This window comes from Rhinatrema bivittatum, chromosome 6 (genome assembly GCF_901001135.1).
Source record: "Rhinatrema bivittatum chromosome 6, aRhiBiv1.1, whole genome shotgun sequence".
NCBI classification, from domain to species: Eukaryota; Metazoa; Chordata; class Amphibia; order Gymnophiona; family Rhinatrematidae; genus Rhinatrema; species Rhinatrema bivittatum.
Window position 1 is genome coordinate 295,524,210 of NC_042620.1, and position 15,577 is coordinate 295,539,786.

Genomic DNA, 15,577 nt, shown 5'->3' on the forward strand with positions numbered 1-15,577 from the left:
CGCGATTTAGTATCGGCCCACATGCAAATGAGGGCCCGCGGTAAAAAGAGGCGCTAGGGACACCAGCGCGTCCCTAGTGCCTCTTTTTTGATAGGAGCGGTGGCTGTCAGCGAGTTTGACAGCCAACGCTCAATTTTGCCGGCGTCGGTTCTCAAACCCGCTGACAGCCACAGGTTCGGAAACCGGATGCCGGCAAAATTGAGCATCCGGTTTTCAACCGGCGAGCCGATTTTACATTTTTTATTTTTTCTATTTTTAATTATTTTTAACTTTTGGGACCTCTGACTTAATATCGCCATGATATTAAGTCGGAGGGTGTACAGAAAAGCAGTTTTTACTCCTTTTTCTGTGCACTTTCCCGGTGCCGGCAGAAATTAACGCCTACCTTTGGGTAGGCGCTATTTTCTGAAAGTAAAATGTGTGGCTTGGCTGCACATTTTACTTTCTGTATCGCGTGGGAATAACTAACAGGGCCATCAACATGCATTTGCATGTTGCGGGCACTATTAGTTTCGGGGGGGTTGGACGTGTGTTTTCGACGTGCTATTGCCCCTTACTGAATAAGGGGTAAAGCTATCGCGTCGAAAACGCACGTCCAAACGCGGGTTAACAGTGCGCTCCGCTGGAGTTAACAGTGCGCTGAAGCGCACTGTACTGTATCAGCCTGTAAGTCACCGATGGAGCCTTTTACCCGCACCATAAGATGGAGAAGGAGTCTGCGCAAGCAGCCTGATCTGTGACATCAAGCCTTCTCCCACGTTGCAGGGAATCTTGCCACCTCACCCAGGAGCAGCGCTGGGGGGTTTTGTTCAGGGAGCGATGGCGCAGGGCTGCTGTCTCCTTTGCTGCTGCTTTATCTCCAGAGCCAGCATTGCTTTTCTGTACAAGTCTGGAAAGCAAATAAAATCAGCCCGTCGATAAAAGCACGTTACAGGAAGATCAGAGGGGAGGACCTCACCCTCCTCTTAAATCCTCCCCCAGCCACTACCCACCAAAGGTGGAGAGCTCCCTGCTCGGCAGGCTTGCTGAGACCTCCTGGGACTTGATTTTATTTTTACTCCTACTTCTCTTCTTCTTTGTCTTTGCACCGGGCCCTGCATTGAAGGAAAATAATGAATAATGGAACTCAAGTTTGAGCAAGGAATAATTCAGCCGGTAAAAGTTTTCCCTAGAGCCTTCTAAAAATAAATAAATAAATACATAAATAAAGTTTCCTGTGCACTGACTGATTCTTAGTAAGGAGTGCAGATGAGATCACATTCTTGTTGCATGGTTTGCTGAACCCTTCAGCAGCTTTATGATGCTGTCATCTGGGGGCCGAACTAAAACTGAATAAAGGTGAGATGTGGGTGTGCACTTTCATATCACCACCATGATACAGCTCTAACAAAGGCACATTCTGCTATAAAGCTAATATAAGCACAGGTCCAGTGGCAGTGCATGGGCAGGACCCAGGTTTTACTGCAGAACCAGGACTCTGCTTCCCGAGCTGGTCACGACGACCTGGGGAAGGAGGGAGTCCTGCTTATTGTGTAAAGGCAACACCTAGTGACTGGACTTAGGGCAGAGCTCTGGAAGGAGCCCTGGCCGAGGAATACTGCTGCCATGCCTGGGGTGAGCTGAGAAGGGAGATAAATCCCTGGGGTAGTTGTAAATGGAAACCCATGTGCCTGATCCCGGCCCAGGTCCTGATTAGGTGGAATCCCAAGGGAGCAGAAGGAGAGTCTGAGGCCAAATGGGAGATGCACTAAAATAACAACATTAAATGAACTGCAAAGGATGAAAAACCTGACTTAGATTTACTGTTTCTAAAACAGAAAAAAATGGAGTTTAGAGGATTTCTGAAAGACAACAGCAGATGAAGACAAGTCAAGCCTGTATGGTCTGCCAGTTTTTCCTACCTACTGAACTACCCCGTGGCCTTGACCTCCAGCCTCACTTTTGCCTGCATGGGCTAAGGAACCTCTGTTCTTATTCTGTTCTTTCTCACACTCCACACCATCTTCCTCGCACTGGGAAGAGAAGGCATGGAACAAATGCAGCGTCGAAATCCCCATCCCAGCCACCAGAGTTCGCTGTTGCTCCACAAATGTCAGAACACAGGGTTCCCAGTTCCTGCCCATTTTATGGCCGTGAATACATTCACTAGTTAACAGAGCCAGAATGGATTAACCGTACAACATAAGCCCAAGTCTTAACCTGTAAGGGCTGCTTCTTTGTGCCAAGCATTTGAGGACTGCTGGCTGACTCGGTTACTGTGGAGGAGACCTCCGCTGGAACTGGTGGTTCTCTGCTCTGATTCCACTTTTCCCGCCCTCTCTTTCTCCACCTCCACCAGGCTCTCCAAGTTCACATCGCCTTTGCTTTTTGTCTTGGGCTTCTTTTTTGCCTTCTTTGTGGTCTTTAGTCTTTCCTTCTCCTGCAAGGAGGGAAACAGAGGGAGAAAATGTTACCAGTCATGCAGGCAGGTGAGAGAAGGCCATTGCTGTAGAAAAGCCGTGTTTTTTTTTTTCATTTCAGTATCCTAAGCCTGTGCTAGTAGAGCTCCCAAAATGATCCTTAGTACTTTTATACAGTATACAGCTCATCAGTGTTGTTTATGCACTATAACAGGGGTGGGCAATTCCGGTCCTCGAGGGCCACAAACCAGTCGGGTTTTCAGGATATCCCTAATGATTATGCATGAGAGAGATTTGCATGCACTCTGCCTCTGTTCTATGCCTCTGTTGTGGCCCCCTCCGCACTGTAAGAAACAGTGGTGTGTTTATGCGTGGGAGGGTTCCACACACGCCACAGAATGCCCCGCTATTTGGCTCAGCCTGGTTCTTCATTTGCCTCCCCCTATCACTCTTTCCAGTCTTGATGTGGTACATTCTGATCTTAGAGCCAGGTCTGATTTGTGGGCTCAGCAAAATCTGCAAAGTAAGCAACTTCTTCTACCAAACCTAGGCATATATAGCCAGTAGTTTGTGGAGGTGGGACCGCATTTGCCTAACACCGTTATATACCGCAATAGTGCACATATAAGGAGAACACACCCCAGGGTAGAACATAGCATGTTATAATATCACTGGGAGGCCAATAACCTTTACAACCTCTTTCCGATCCCCAAAAGTCACAAGACAAAGTTCAATGGTGTTTGCAAGGGGGGGGGGGGAGATTGTAAATAACACTGCTACCTGCACTGCCTGAAGTGCCCTGGGCACCGGTGTAAGTGCAGAAGCAGCAGGAAACATGCTTGGGCAGCAGGACGTGTGCATGTTAGCTCCTGAGCCAGGGTTCAGATAGCACCATTTGGGACATGTTAGCTGGACTGTTTAGCATAACCCTTAGCAGTCAACTGGAGAAGCATTAACGTTCACACCATGTTTAAGCCTTTAATATCATCCATTCTATAATTAGAATTAAGACCTGCTCCTTCCATCCTTCTGGGTAGCAGATGCGAGCAGGTATTAACTGCTGTACATACAATCAAATGCCCTTATCCAGGTACCTTCATGGTCACTTGACATGAACTGAATGAGTTCAACATCTGTTAACTGGACAAAAATTATGTCTATGATATTCCAGTAGAGTTTGATATTTAGACAACAGGTTGCGTTTCCGGGGTCCAGCACATACAAGAGAGCAAATTTAAGGATTGGGCAAGAGTACCAGTCCTACTTCTGCCCCTTGCCACATGCACTATTTGCTTTATGCACAAGATGTTGTGCCTTGTGCCAAACCGATGCCAGCAGGGCCATGTCAAGGCTGGGCGCTGAATGATTCTCAGATATTCTGCTGCACCTTCCACTGCAGCCTGGCACAGAGCTTTTTGGGGCAAACTGTACTTTTTTGGCAGACAGAAATTATTTCACTTGCAAAGTGTTTCTAGTTTTGCATGGGGATGGCAACACAGTTTTTCTTTTTTTTTTTTGCCCAGTTCTAAATTCTGGATTAGTGTATTATTGCAGTTATTGTTAACAGGTTCAATGCTAGGCCCATGGGTTTTGACATATTAGGGGGCTTCCTCCCCCATATGCCTGCAGAACACAACACTGAGAAATCAGGCCTATGGTGTGGCTTAGTACAGGCTGAGAATATAGAACTACAGGACGACAGCAGTCCAGCCAGATTCTTTTCCATTCATCAGAACAGTCAGCTCAGCAGCGAATCAAGACCAACGTGTTATCGACTGCAGTTCCATCAGGGGAGGGAACATAGTAGCCAGGGCTGGCCTAGTGGAAGTGCTATGCACTGCCACGAAGAGGACCCGAGTTTTATTCCTGGATCAGACCTTCACTTTCCAGGCCAGCAAGGGCTTGAGGAGTTGTGGAAGCGAAACTCTTTTTTTTGGAAGAAATGGAGGAGGGAGAGACACAGTCGTCTTGCAACAGCACCACCTAGTGGCTGGATTCGGGATGCTCCAGAGAAAACCCTGGTGCATGGACCCAGGCTTAAGGACTTGGCGCTGCGATGACTGAGCTAAGTGAATGGGGCGGGGGGAGAATAAAATAGGAGACAAAACCAAAATCCCATGACAGCTGAGAATTAAGGTTCATGGTGCCAGATTCTAGTCTCAGGTTCTGACTAAACTGGAAACCCACAGGAGCAGGAGGAAAACTGCCAGACCCACTCCCCACTGCATAAAAAGGGGGAAATTATTTGCCGGTTATGGGATGGATAACCTGAGAAGGGGTCCTGGATGTAGTCCTATTACTCTTGTAAGCATCAGAGTTGAAGAGGGCAAGGCCTGAAATGGCCCTAACAGCGGAGGCGGTGAATCTGGGCATTGCTGAGATCGGATAAGGACGGCAGTGGTAGGGAAAAGGTTGAGAGGTCAGTAAAAGACATGGGAGCTGGTGTCGGGCTGGATATGGGAATTTATGTGTGCGCCTACCCAAAGCAGGCCTCTCTCCACTGGGCAGCCTGGGAGGACCATGCTGGTCTTTCTTTGCAGCTGTACGCTATTAAGAATTGGGAGACTCCAGGAATCCAGAGGAGGTTTATCTGAAAGGAGATATCTGATACTCTGACTAAAGGACATTTTAGAAAAAATGAAAAGTGAATCGTCGGTACCGGTTGCAGCCATTCGCCACAGCATCACAGAGCCTTTTTCCGCAAGGTCACTGGTTCAAATCTAGGGCAGATTGATAGGGGCTTACAAAACAAGTCAGCCTATGTGAAATGAGCCGGTGGCCTCCTCTCAGTCCCCTTCCAGGGTCCAGAACAAACATTCACGTTGCAGCCCCTCTCCCCCCTTCCTGCCAATCTGTGAATTCTGCCGCGCGCTCTGTGACGAGGAGAGATAGGGAGTCACCACGTCCACTGTAGCAGGATATCCCTGTCTTCTGCTCGCTGACTGATACCTGTGAGTGGAGGTTTTGAATGGGCAGCAGTGGTCTCAGCTTAACGTCCAGAAACGGTTTGCATGCCACCAGGCCCGCTCTTCCCTCCGGGGACCTCTCCCGGGCACTCGTCACGTCTCTGGGGAATAGGGAGCTGCAGAAAAGAATTGAGAGAGCTGTATCAGGCCCTAGGATAAGACGCAACAAGCGCTTTAACCCAGGGGTGTTAACCATACAGCCTACGCCCCTGACCCCCAGTTGCTTGCCCTAGTATCACCCTGCCTGAGAAGATGCAATGATGTCAGGCCGCAGAGGCATCATGGCGAGCTCCTTCAGCATCATGGAAGGGGAGGGGCCTTCAGTGGTGCTACTTTTCTTCACTGAAACCCCGTCCCCCTTCTCCACGATGTTGAAGAGAAGCGATACCCTTAGGGCCAGTCACCTACACCCCTGGCAATTTCAGAGCCGGGCCTGGACCCGCTGAGGAAGCGTCTGCTGCCGCCAACATTAACTTGGGAACAAGAGATGGGGGGGGGGGGGGGGGTGTCAGATGAGACGCTGTTGCTGCTATTGGAAAAGGTCCTGGGGCAGACTGAGAAGCCACTGTTATAACAGAATGCCGGGAAGGAGGGAAGGCAAAAGGGGAAGAGAGTGAAACGCCGCTTATGGGGGGGCAGGGAATCCCCTCTCCCCGCTCAGCCCAGTATATTTTTTTTTCCTAATCTGGCCCGACATCCCTCTCCTAAGCCAGTCAGGTTTTCAGGACATGCACAATGAATATGCGAGAGATAGATTTACATATAATGGAAACAGTGCATGCAAATCCATATTCATGTGGATATCCTGAAAATCCCCTCTGGTTAGGGTGTACTTGACAGCGCTGAAACGCCCTGTTCTAACCTCACCAGTCTGCTCCAAAGATCCCTAGATAAGAAACACATGTGCTGCCATCCCAAGCTCCAGTCTCAAACTCCCATTTTTCCACTCAGCAATAGCAAATGCAATCCTAGCCATTGCTGTACATTTCTTTAACAAAAAAATTGTTTTGTTTCTCACCCAGTAACTATCTGCCTCTGGTTTTTCAAGCTCTGCCTTTTGCAATGCATGGAAAGTTTCTAACTTTTCTACTGTTTTTTCATTCTGTAATGTGATGTTCTTCATACAAATCCATTCTTCTTGTCCCATTCCCCCCACTCCCCAGCTATAATGATTCTTGTGCTTGTATCTAAACACAAGGACAAAATCCCATCTCCCAGATTGAGAGCTGCCAGCGAGAGGGCCTGGTAGATGGCCTCATGCTGGAGCAGGGGCGGTTCTATAATGAGGCAGGGTGAGGCGGCCATTTCAGGCGGCAGAATTTTGAGGCGGCAAAAAATGCCCCTCTCAGAATGCAACTGTGACGTCTGCCTCCCTGCCTGCTCCTGCTACGGCTGCCGACCCAGGCTGATGATGGTAGAAAAGAGGAGGGTCGCTGCTGCTGCCGGAGGTCTCTCCGGTGGCGTGGAGGAGGGACGCCATGCAAACATAACCCCTCTCCATGGGTTCCCCCCCTGGGCCTTGCATGACCCAAACAAGACCCCAAAAGGAAAGGAAAAACAAAGAATTTCTTGTTGAAAAGCATCCCCTCCTTAATCCCAGGCCTTCCTCACGAGTAGAAAATGGTTGGTCAGAGGCGACAGATCCCGGCCTGATCGGGGACATCCTGATATATATAGAACCTCCTCAAACTCTGGTGAGGACAATTCTCTGTGAGGAGAAAGAAAGTCCTTTCTTAAGATGTTACCAATTTCTCCACATTCTTTCGTCTAAAACTATCTTTCAGTCTAATGCAATCCAAAAGAAGCTTAAGACAGCTCGCTGCCTTTCAGAAGCTCCCAAATTATTCATGTGCACGCTTCCATTAATGAGGAGGAGCCACAGCAATTTATCAGTTACACCATCTCATTCCTCGGGAGCCAGGGCAAGATGTACAGAGAGGTATACAGAGCGGTAATATCATTGACACCGAGCCAGGAACTGCCTGCCATCTCATCCAGCACTTTTCTCTTTTGCCTTCTCTCTGACTCTGCCACGCATCCTTTTGGACACACTTGAACCCCATCCTAAATTACGTCAGGGCAAGCCATAGAGGCCTTCGTTGCAGAGACATCACAGTGATGTTTTGAGGAAGGAAAAGTTCTCTTTGGTAGGCGCACATCAGTAGCAATTATGGCCTCGTTCCCCAGTAAGCTCTTCGTGGTAGGGATTTGACGTTTCTCCCCCCAGGAGATGAGGTGTGACTCACAGGCACAGTTTCTTTCTGTCTTTTCACTCAAAGACCCTTTACTCATCACAAATGCCATTCACTGGCCTCAGACATCAAAGTATTATAGGCAAGTATATGAGAGTTAAGACAAACTGTTTCTCAATCTTTTCAAGCCCAAGGCACACTGTCCTCCATGAAGCAGGAAGTGTAGACATGGAGAGGACTCATGGCCAAAAACAGAGCTAGAGCAGCACCAAAAGCCCCACCAGTCTCTCTTCCAAATTTTTTCTCATTTTTCTGTTTCTCTTAGCTCTTTGGTTCTATTTCCCTTCCACCCCCACCATTAATGTAGAGAGCAGTGATGGAGCTGCATCCAAGTGAAATATCAAGCTTGATTAGTTTGGGGTAGTAGGGGTAGTAACCGCCGCAATAAGCAAGCTACACCCATGCTTATTTGTTTACCCAGACTATGTTATTCAGCCCTTATTGATTGTTTTTCTTCTCCCCTGCCGTTGAAGCAAAACACATGGAAAGAGGAGGTGGAAACACACATGAACCTGTCAGAATTGATCAGTGCCCCCTCTATATTCAAGTGCAGAAGAAGGGAGAAGGCGTTCTTGGGCAGGTAACTGGCATGGTTACTTAGCTGCCAAATCTCTTTCAATGCCACTTCTCCCAACATGCAGAGTGAGTCACATCCAGTGCGCAGTGTAGGCTTTTCCTCTCTCACTCAGCCTGGGTGAAGGAGGAAGAGGAGGAGGTGCTGGGTGCTGCACAAAGCAGGGCCCAGCTATCTGTGCCCTTCTAATTCCCCACACTCCAGGTCTTGTGCTGTAACCAGGAAGGACAGGGCATGCATCGCTACAAACCTGCTGAGAAAGGAGCTCCTACACGTTTAAGAGCTGCCGGTATCTCCATTTGCTGCACGGTGCTGAGATCAGGGCCTAGGCGCTGGTCAGGATGTCGTTATCAAGCAGTGGGAACTTTTCCGTGGAAGATCTGATCAGGTCTGATGGCACATTGGTTGGGAAGCACTAAACTAACATATCTGTAGAGCTGCTTAGATCCTACATAGCCCGTTACATTGACAGTTTTCCAGCAATGGGGGAGGTTCAGGAGGTGTGGGGTAAGAGAGTGAGTGATGGAGGTCCTTCCCCCAAAGGGGCTGGTCAGTTTCTGGGCATAACAATATAAGGTGACTCTAAGAGTCATAGGGGGAGTCAAAGTCGCGAAGAGCTGTTAGTAAGACATCTCGCCGAGAGCTCAGAGGGGACAAGCAAAGGGTTGGTTCTGTCCTGAGTTTCTAAGGATTTGCCAGGGAGAAGAGGCAACAGGCTACCCAGAAATATTAGGACCCCTACCCAAAAGAGAAAGGGGAAGTCTGCTGCCAGTAAGAGCTGAATAAAGGAGGAGTTTCCTGTCTTTCATTTGGGCTTAAGGAAGGAAAATGCCTGGACAGGAGTTCGAAGGGGAAATTATTATATTTGGATTGCCTCCAGCAGTATATTTATTTATTTAAAACATTTCTAAGCTGTAGCAATCCAGGTTCTTGACGGCTTGCATAAAAACATACTTACCTAAAATAGCACAGTAAGAAAGTGAACCTGCTAGCATAGCTTAGATGGTAAGAACTACACAAACTGCAGAGTTGGTTTTGCCACCATTTTACAAAATTCAAGAGATTGTCGGAAGACCTGTTTAGTGGAGTTTTGAAGTCCGCAAGCTTCCCTAAAGAGAAAAGTTTTTAATTGTGTTTTAAGTCCTCAGCTAATGAGTTCCACAGCAAAGGTCCAGCTACGGCCAAGGTTGTCTCATTAAATTCTGCTAAGCTGATTGCTCTTGTGGATGGTACATCCAAGAGAGAGTTGCCCATAGATCTTCAAATCCTTTTGGTCTATAAATCTTTAGGAGTGTGCTAATGCATTGAAATGTATCATTGCTCAGCTGCTTATGGATCAGAGTCAGAATCTTATATCTTATTCTCTGTTTGATTTGTAACCAGTGAAGATGGTACAGAACAGGGATGATATGACCATTAGGTGCAGTTCCAGTCACGAGTCTTGGGTTACCTGTAGAGCTTTAGTCACAGAATTGGAAAGTCCACGATAAAATTGAGTTACAGTAGTTAAGATTAGTCAAAACAAGTGCTTGTAATACTACGCAAAAATTATCAGTAGACAAATAGGGTTTAAGTTTACGAAGAAGCCTTAGCTTAAAAAAAAGTGCATTTCACAACAGATTTTATTTGTGCCTTAAATGATGTTACATTCAAATGCAATGCCCAAACTTTGGACCTGTTTGACAATTGGAAATGAACAATTATCAAATTAAAAATCTGCAGGAGCTTCAGCCATGGGAAATCTACTCAAATTGTCCAACAGTTTTACCAGTGTTCAGTGTGAGGTGTTATTTTTCAAATCAGCAGTTGACAGTATTGAGGTAAATTGTTAAGGTGGATAACACATTCAGGCTGATTCAGTAAGGAGTAATAGCGCGTGGAAAACGCACGTCCAACCCCCCTGAAACTAATAGCGCGCTCAACATGCAAATGCAAGTTGATGAGCCTATTAGTTAGTCCAGCTCGATACAGAAAGTAAAATGTGCAGCTAAGCCGCACATTTTACCCTCAGAAATTAACGCCTGCCCAAAGGTAGGCATTAATTTCGGCCGGCACCAGGGAAATGTACAGAAAAGCAGAAAAAACTGCTTTTCTGTAACCCTCCGACTTAATATCATAGCGATATTAAGTCTGAGGCCCCAAAAATAAAAAATCTTTAAAAAAAAAAAATCTGCCCGTGGCCTGCGAGTTGGAAAACGGATGCTCAATTTTGCCGGCATCCGTTTTCTGAACCCGTGGCTGTCAGTGGGTTCAGAACTGACGTCGGTAAAATTAAGCGTCAGCTGTCAAACCCGCTGACAGCCGCCGCTTCTGTCAATAAGGGGGCGCTAGGGATGCGCTAGCGGGCCCTCATTTGCATACTGAGTCGCGCGCCCAGGAAAGTGGCCTGGGCGTGCGTTGGGAGAGCAGGCGCTTGCCTTGGAGCACAGGCTCTCCCGCGCATTTTACTGAATCGGCCGAATGAAAATTGTTGAAGTCACGGAAAAGAAAAACTGAATATTGTCAGCATAAATTTTCTATTGCAAGCCAAGACCAGCTAATGACTTGCAAATGGGACTGATGAAAATGTTAAAGAAAGCAGAGGATAAGGATGATCCCTGTGGTATGCCAGATGTTAATGGATACCAGGCAGGCCCGGATTTAGGCATAGGTAACCTAGGCAACTGCCTAGGGTGCCAAATTTGGAAGGCGACACATATTCAGGCCAAAGAGGAGCCTGCCTCTATTTGCTTTAGAGCTTTACGCCAGCACAGCTTCAAAGGGGCAACACCATGGCACTCTGCTATGGGCACTCAAATCTGGCCCTGGCACCAGGATGAATTCAGGGAATCACACCGCATTTGTTGAACTCTGTCTGACAAATAGGACTCAAACTTTCTCCAAACAGCACCAGTAATACCAAGTTGTGATAATCGAAGCAATGGTGAATAATGATATATCTTGTCGAACGCTGCAGAATGTCAAGAAGAACCAGGATAAACGTGATACCGGAGCAAAGCCACATCGAATAGTGCCGAGATTGGATATCAAGACAGCCTCAATGCTATGTTTAGGTTGAAACCCAAACTGATGTGCATCTAGTTTACCCTGATTGTTGAGAAATTCCTGTAACTGTTTCTGTACAACAGACTTGGTTCCTTTGGACAAAAAAAAAGGATAGAAGATATTGAATGGAAATTCGCAGGATCCTTATGGTCAAGATTTTTTTTTTTTATTGGACAGACTGACGATTGTTTAAGCTTAACGGAAGATGGCCTTCTAACAGACCTAAGATGTCATCTCATAGTGCTTTCATCACTGCTGTATCAAAGGACAAGATGGCTTGTTCATTGTCCTAGTGATGCAAGAGACCTTTGCCTTGGTGGTTGGACAGAACGGTTCCCATTTTAATTCTGTTTCAAACATGGAAGGTGCAGCGAGATCAGCAGGAGCTGGCAAATTAGAACAAAAATCAATAACTTAAAAAAAAAATTTTGCAAAGGAATCTGGGTGCAGCTCACTCTCAGCATTAATAAGATTGGTCTGAGAGAAGTTTGTTAAGCATGAGACAATAAGAAAAATCTCACGGGTATTAGCTCCAGCAAGCCTGTAGTCTGCTGGAGAAGTAATCTCTTTTTGCTGTTAAAAATGTGTCCCTATATTTGGCTAGCTGGTTATTATAAAGATTTAGATCATTTGGCAATTGAGTTTTATGCCATTTCCGCTCATACCGACGTAATCGAGATTTCATTTCTCCCAACATGAGAAGAAAGTGAGTGAAAACTTTTTGGATTTTGTGATTTCTGTGATTTTTTTGGACTGTTTGCTGATTTCTCTTGTCTTTGCTATCTGCTGGAATTTGATTGAACTTTTAAGTACACTTTTTTTCTTGTTTGGAACACAAAGCGTTGCGTGGACTTGATTTAATTTTTTCCATCACTGGCGAGCTCCAAGGCTCCGCAGGTGCATCCTGCTCTCCGCAGCACAAATCCATGCTTGTACCAGATGCTGCACAGAATGGACCAGTACTCAGGAGTCTATGTGAAGGGGAAGAGGTTACATATAAATCCATGCAGCAAAGAAACCTTGTACTCCTTAGCAGCTGGTTATCTCAGGTCTCTTAAATGAAGCATTCAGACTCCAGATTTCTTTAACAGAGATTCTGAACCAGCTTACTGGCTTAAGAACATAAGAACATGCCATACTGCATCAGACCAAGGGTCCATCAACCCCAGTATCCTGTCTCCAACAGTAGCCAATCCAAGTCAAAAGCAAGTACCTAAAATTTAAATAAACCCCATGCTACTAATGCTGGCAACAAGCAGTAGCAATTCCCTATTGATTAACAGCAGATTCTGCTGGCACCATTCAGTGCTTCTCTCTTGGCCTCCTGTTCTTTGGCCTCTGTTCCTCTCTAACTGATTCTTTTCCAGCTGTTTGCTATTCTTTGTGCCTGTTTTAATTTCCCAATTGCTTCTATCTGGCCTTGCAGACCAGATTATTTTTAACACTACAACTCCCAAGAGGCTTTGCCCCAATGACATAATGTTTTATGTGGCCAATAACTTCTTTAGCGCTCCCTCTAATGGTGAGCTGCCCACATTTCGAAGAAGGAATGAATGCTGTCTTACACAATGACAAAATTCTTTACCTAGTTTTACAGTTTTGAGTGGATTAGATTTTAATTTAAGCAAAAGTCTTAACTGATAATATAATATTCAAAAGCAAGAGCTTTTATATGGAAGAGATGAAAGTGCAGCATCAAATGTCTAAAGTCATGTCAGGCATGGATTTAAGAAAACCCTTCTATTTTCCACAATTCCTAGTTTCTGTTATAAGAGATTTTGAAGCTTTTAATCACTGGAGTGGAGCATAAATCCTGGGCTTGTTTCTGTAAGTCTAGCCTGAAGATTGTAAACTGGTAGCAGAGTGGACGGTAATATGGTTGATGCAACCTAGTAGACAAACCTACTAGGCCTATGCCAACAGCTGGCAGACACGCCCTTTTTCCAATTTTATCATGCGTGAAGAGTCTTGGCAAGTGGAATAATTCCAATCTGTCCTTCCTCTACTATATTAGTTCTGTTCTGAAGACTAGGTTTTTCAAATTACCGGTTCTCCATGGATTGAAAAATCTTTTGGAACCTAGTGGCTTTTATACCGTGGTTCAGGCGTCTGTTCTACCACTATTAGACTATCATAACATCATATGTGTCAGTCTTTCCTACACCATAAGGGCTTTACAATTATTACAGAATGCCGCAGCTCGGTTAATTTCAGGGAAAAGACGGAGACCATATTTCACCTAACTGACTGAATTACATTGGCTTAAGACTCATTACAGAATCAAATATAAAGTTGCGATGAATGTTTGTATATTATTGAAACTGGATTCCATGCCATGGGCGAAAGCGCTTCTTCATTTATACAGTATATTATACAACACGGTCACTGAGATCATCTCAGAGAGGCCTTTTGGACATTCCCTCTGTGAAATCAGGCCATTTAGCAGAAACTAGGGATTGTGCCTTCTCAGTAGCAGCCCTGAGCATGTGGAACTCTACCTGGGGCTTTATAGCTAATGGACTGCACTAAAGCATTTCAAGTGATGCTCACGACATTTTTGTTTGAGCAAGCACTGGCAGATGATGCTTCAGGATCAATGGCTTATTTACTAGACTAGACTTTCAGCTGTAATGTTGGACTATATGGTTTAATACGGGTTTGATCTGATGGTAGCTATGTATATTTCTATTACAGGAGATACCATAGATATGGTATAATCTATTTGCTGTTTGGTGCATAACTTATTTTGAATTTTGCATAGTTTGTTTTCAGTTATGTATGTATGTAGGCTTAGGGCTTAGGCATAAGTGACAAAAAAATAAATAAATAGCATAAACATCAGAGTTTTAGGCTCTGCAAACTATTGAGCAAAAATATTACTTTACAATGTCAATGTTAGCACATACCAACAGACAAATAAATGTTGCATTATTTTTTGCAAACTAAACCATTATTTTACTGCATGCTATTTTTACAAAAACCTTCCATTTATTGCAAAATATACTCTCAGATTTCTAAGCATTCGCCCACAAGATTTGGCATTACATTTTATAGTGGAAAGTGTAAAAATTGGCACAAAAATCATTTATGAAAAATAGACATTTTGTACCTCCCTGGACAGTGGTATAGTGAGATGCTTAGCTTTAAGCAAACAAAGGAGTTGTACCCTGCTCTGTCAGGCACAAGAGACTGCTCCATCGTTTAACCTCCAGAACCGTGGTTGGGAAAGGGGACGGAAACTGAGGAGGACAAAGTTCAAACAAAAGATCCCCTGAGTCAAGCCTCAGGCCAAGTACATTAGGAAATGCTTTGAGTGGCAGTTTCTGTGGGCCTTCTAGACAGATGCCTAACTCGTTTTAGTGAGTGAGAAGTGACACTATTAGATCCAAACAAGGAATGGAAGAAACATCTGTGGTGCATGACAGAAAGGGCTGCTCTAAGGCGCAAACGTAATGTGCTGGGAGCTCTTATCATCATTTTTTTTTTTCAATCCTCTTATTGGTTCCCCTTTTAAGTACAGCGAATAACCCTGGTCTCGTAGCACTAAGCAAACAGTAGCAGTATCTAACTGGGGGAACGACATGCCAGGTACCTGTCCCTCCACGTGCGGCTGCGTGCTCGGTCCGCATTCTCCTGGCTTCCGCAGGCCCCCGGCCCCTGCAGATTGCTGTCGCGTCGCACGCGTGCGCACAGTGTGCTGTAGCTGGAGGCAATGGTGCAGAGAAGCCAACGGAGCGCCTTCAGGAGAATCCAGTGCTGGGCTCCGGGGAAACGCTCCATTGCTGAGCAAGGTTCCTATGGAGCAGAAAGGGAACAGAACTTCAGATTCCCTCATAAAAGTTGTGCTAGTCAGCTCAGAGCTCGGGAGCCAAGTGCAGCTGTTTTATGCCAAAAAGCAGCACAGGACAGAAGGTAGAATTTCAGTGTTAAAGGAAAGATATTAAATCAGGTTTCTGTAGATGTTCCTCGCAGTAGAAGGAAGTAGAAAGGCAGTAATGTGTTAATTTTCTAAAAGGAAACTAAAAGAGTAATTGGCTAGAGAGGATTCATTTATAGGGCTAACAAATGTTCACAGCAGCACATCTTCGGGAGTGCTAAAAGTCTCCATTGCCTGTGGAAGGGATCTTGGTGTCCCCCCCCCCAAAAGCTTGCATCTTTAAATATTACATAAGAAACATAAGAAAATGCCATACTGGGTCAGTCCAAGGGTCCATCAAGCCCAGCATCCTGTTTCCAACAGTGGCCAATCCAGGCCAAAAGAACCTGGCAAGTACCCAGAAAGATACATTTCTCCAAATATTCTGTTGGTTCTCTTATAACAAATTTTATTCTGGCAATGAA

The 15,577-nt window shown here is 45.5% G+C and overlaps 1 protein-coding gene across 1 annotated transcript; it reads right to left on the reverse strand.

The window, feature by feature from the left end:
- Window positions 1–572: 572 nt before the first annotated feature.
- On the reverse strand, window positions 573–15,225 carry LOC115093301 (ADP-ribosylation factor-like protein 13B). Its single transcript, XM_029604956.1, has 5 exons — window positions 14,829–15,225; window positions 5,349–5,481; window positions 2,200–2,419; window positions 993–1,094; window positions 573–889 (listed from the first exon to the last, which is right to left on the reverse strand). The coding sequence occupies exons 1-5, from the start codon at window positions 15,014–15,016 to the stop codon at window positions 810–812; spliced, it is 723 nt and encodes a 240-aa protein (XP_029460816.1). The 5' UTR covers window positions 15,017–15,225; the 3' UTR covers window positions 573–809.
- Window positions 15,226–15,577: the final 352 nt, after the last annotated feature.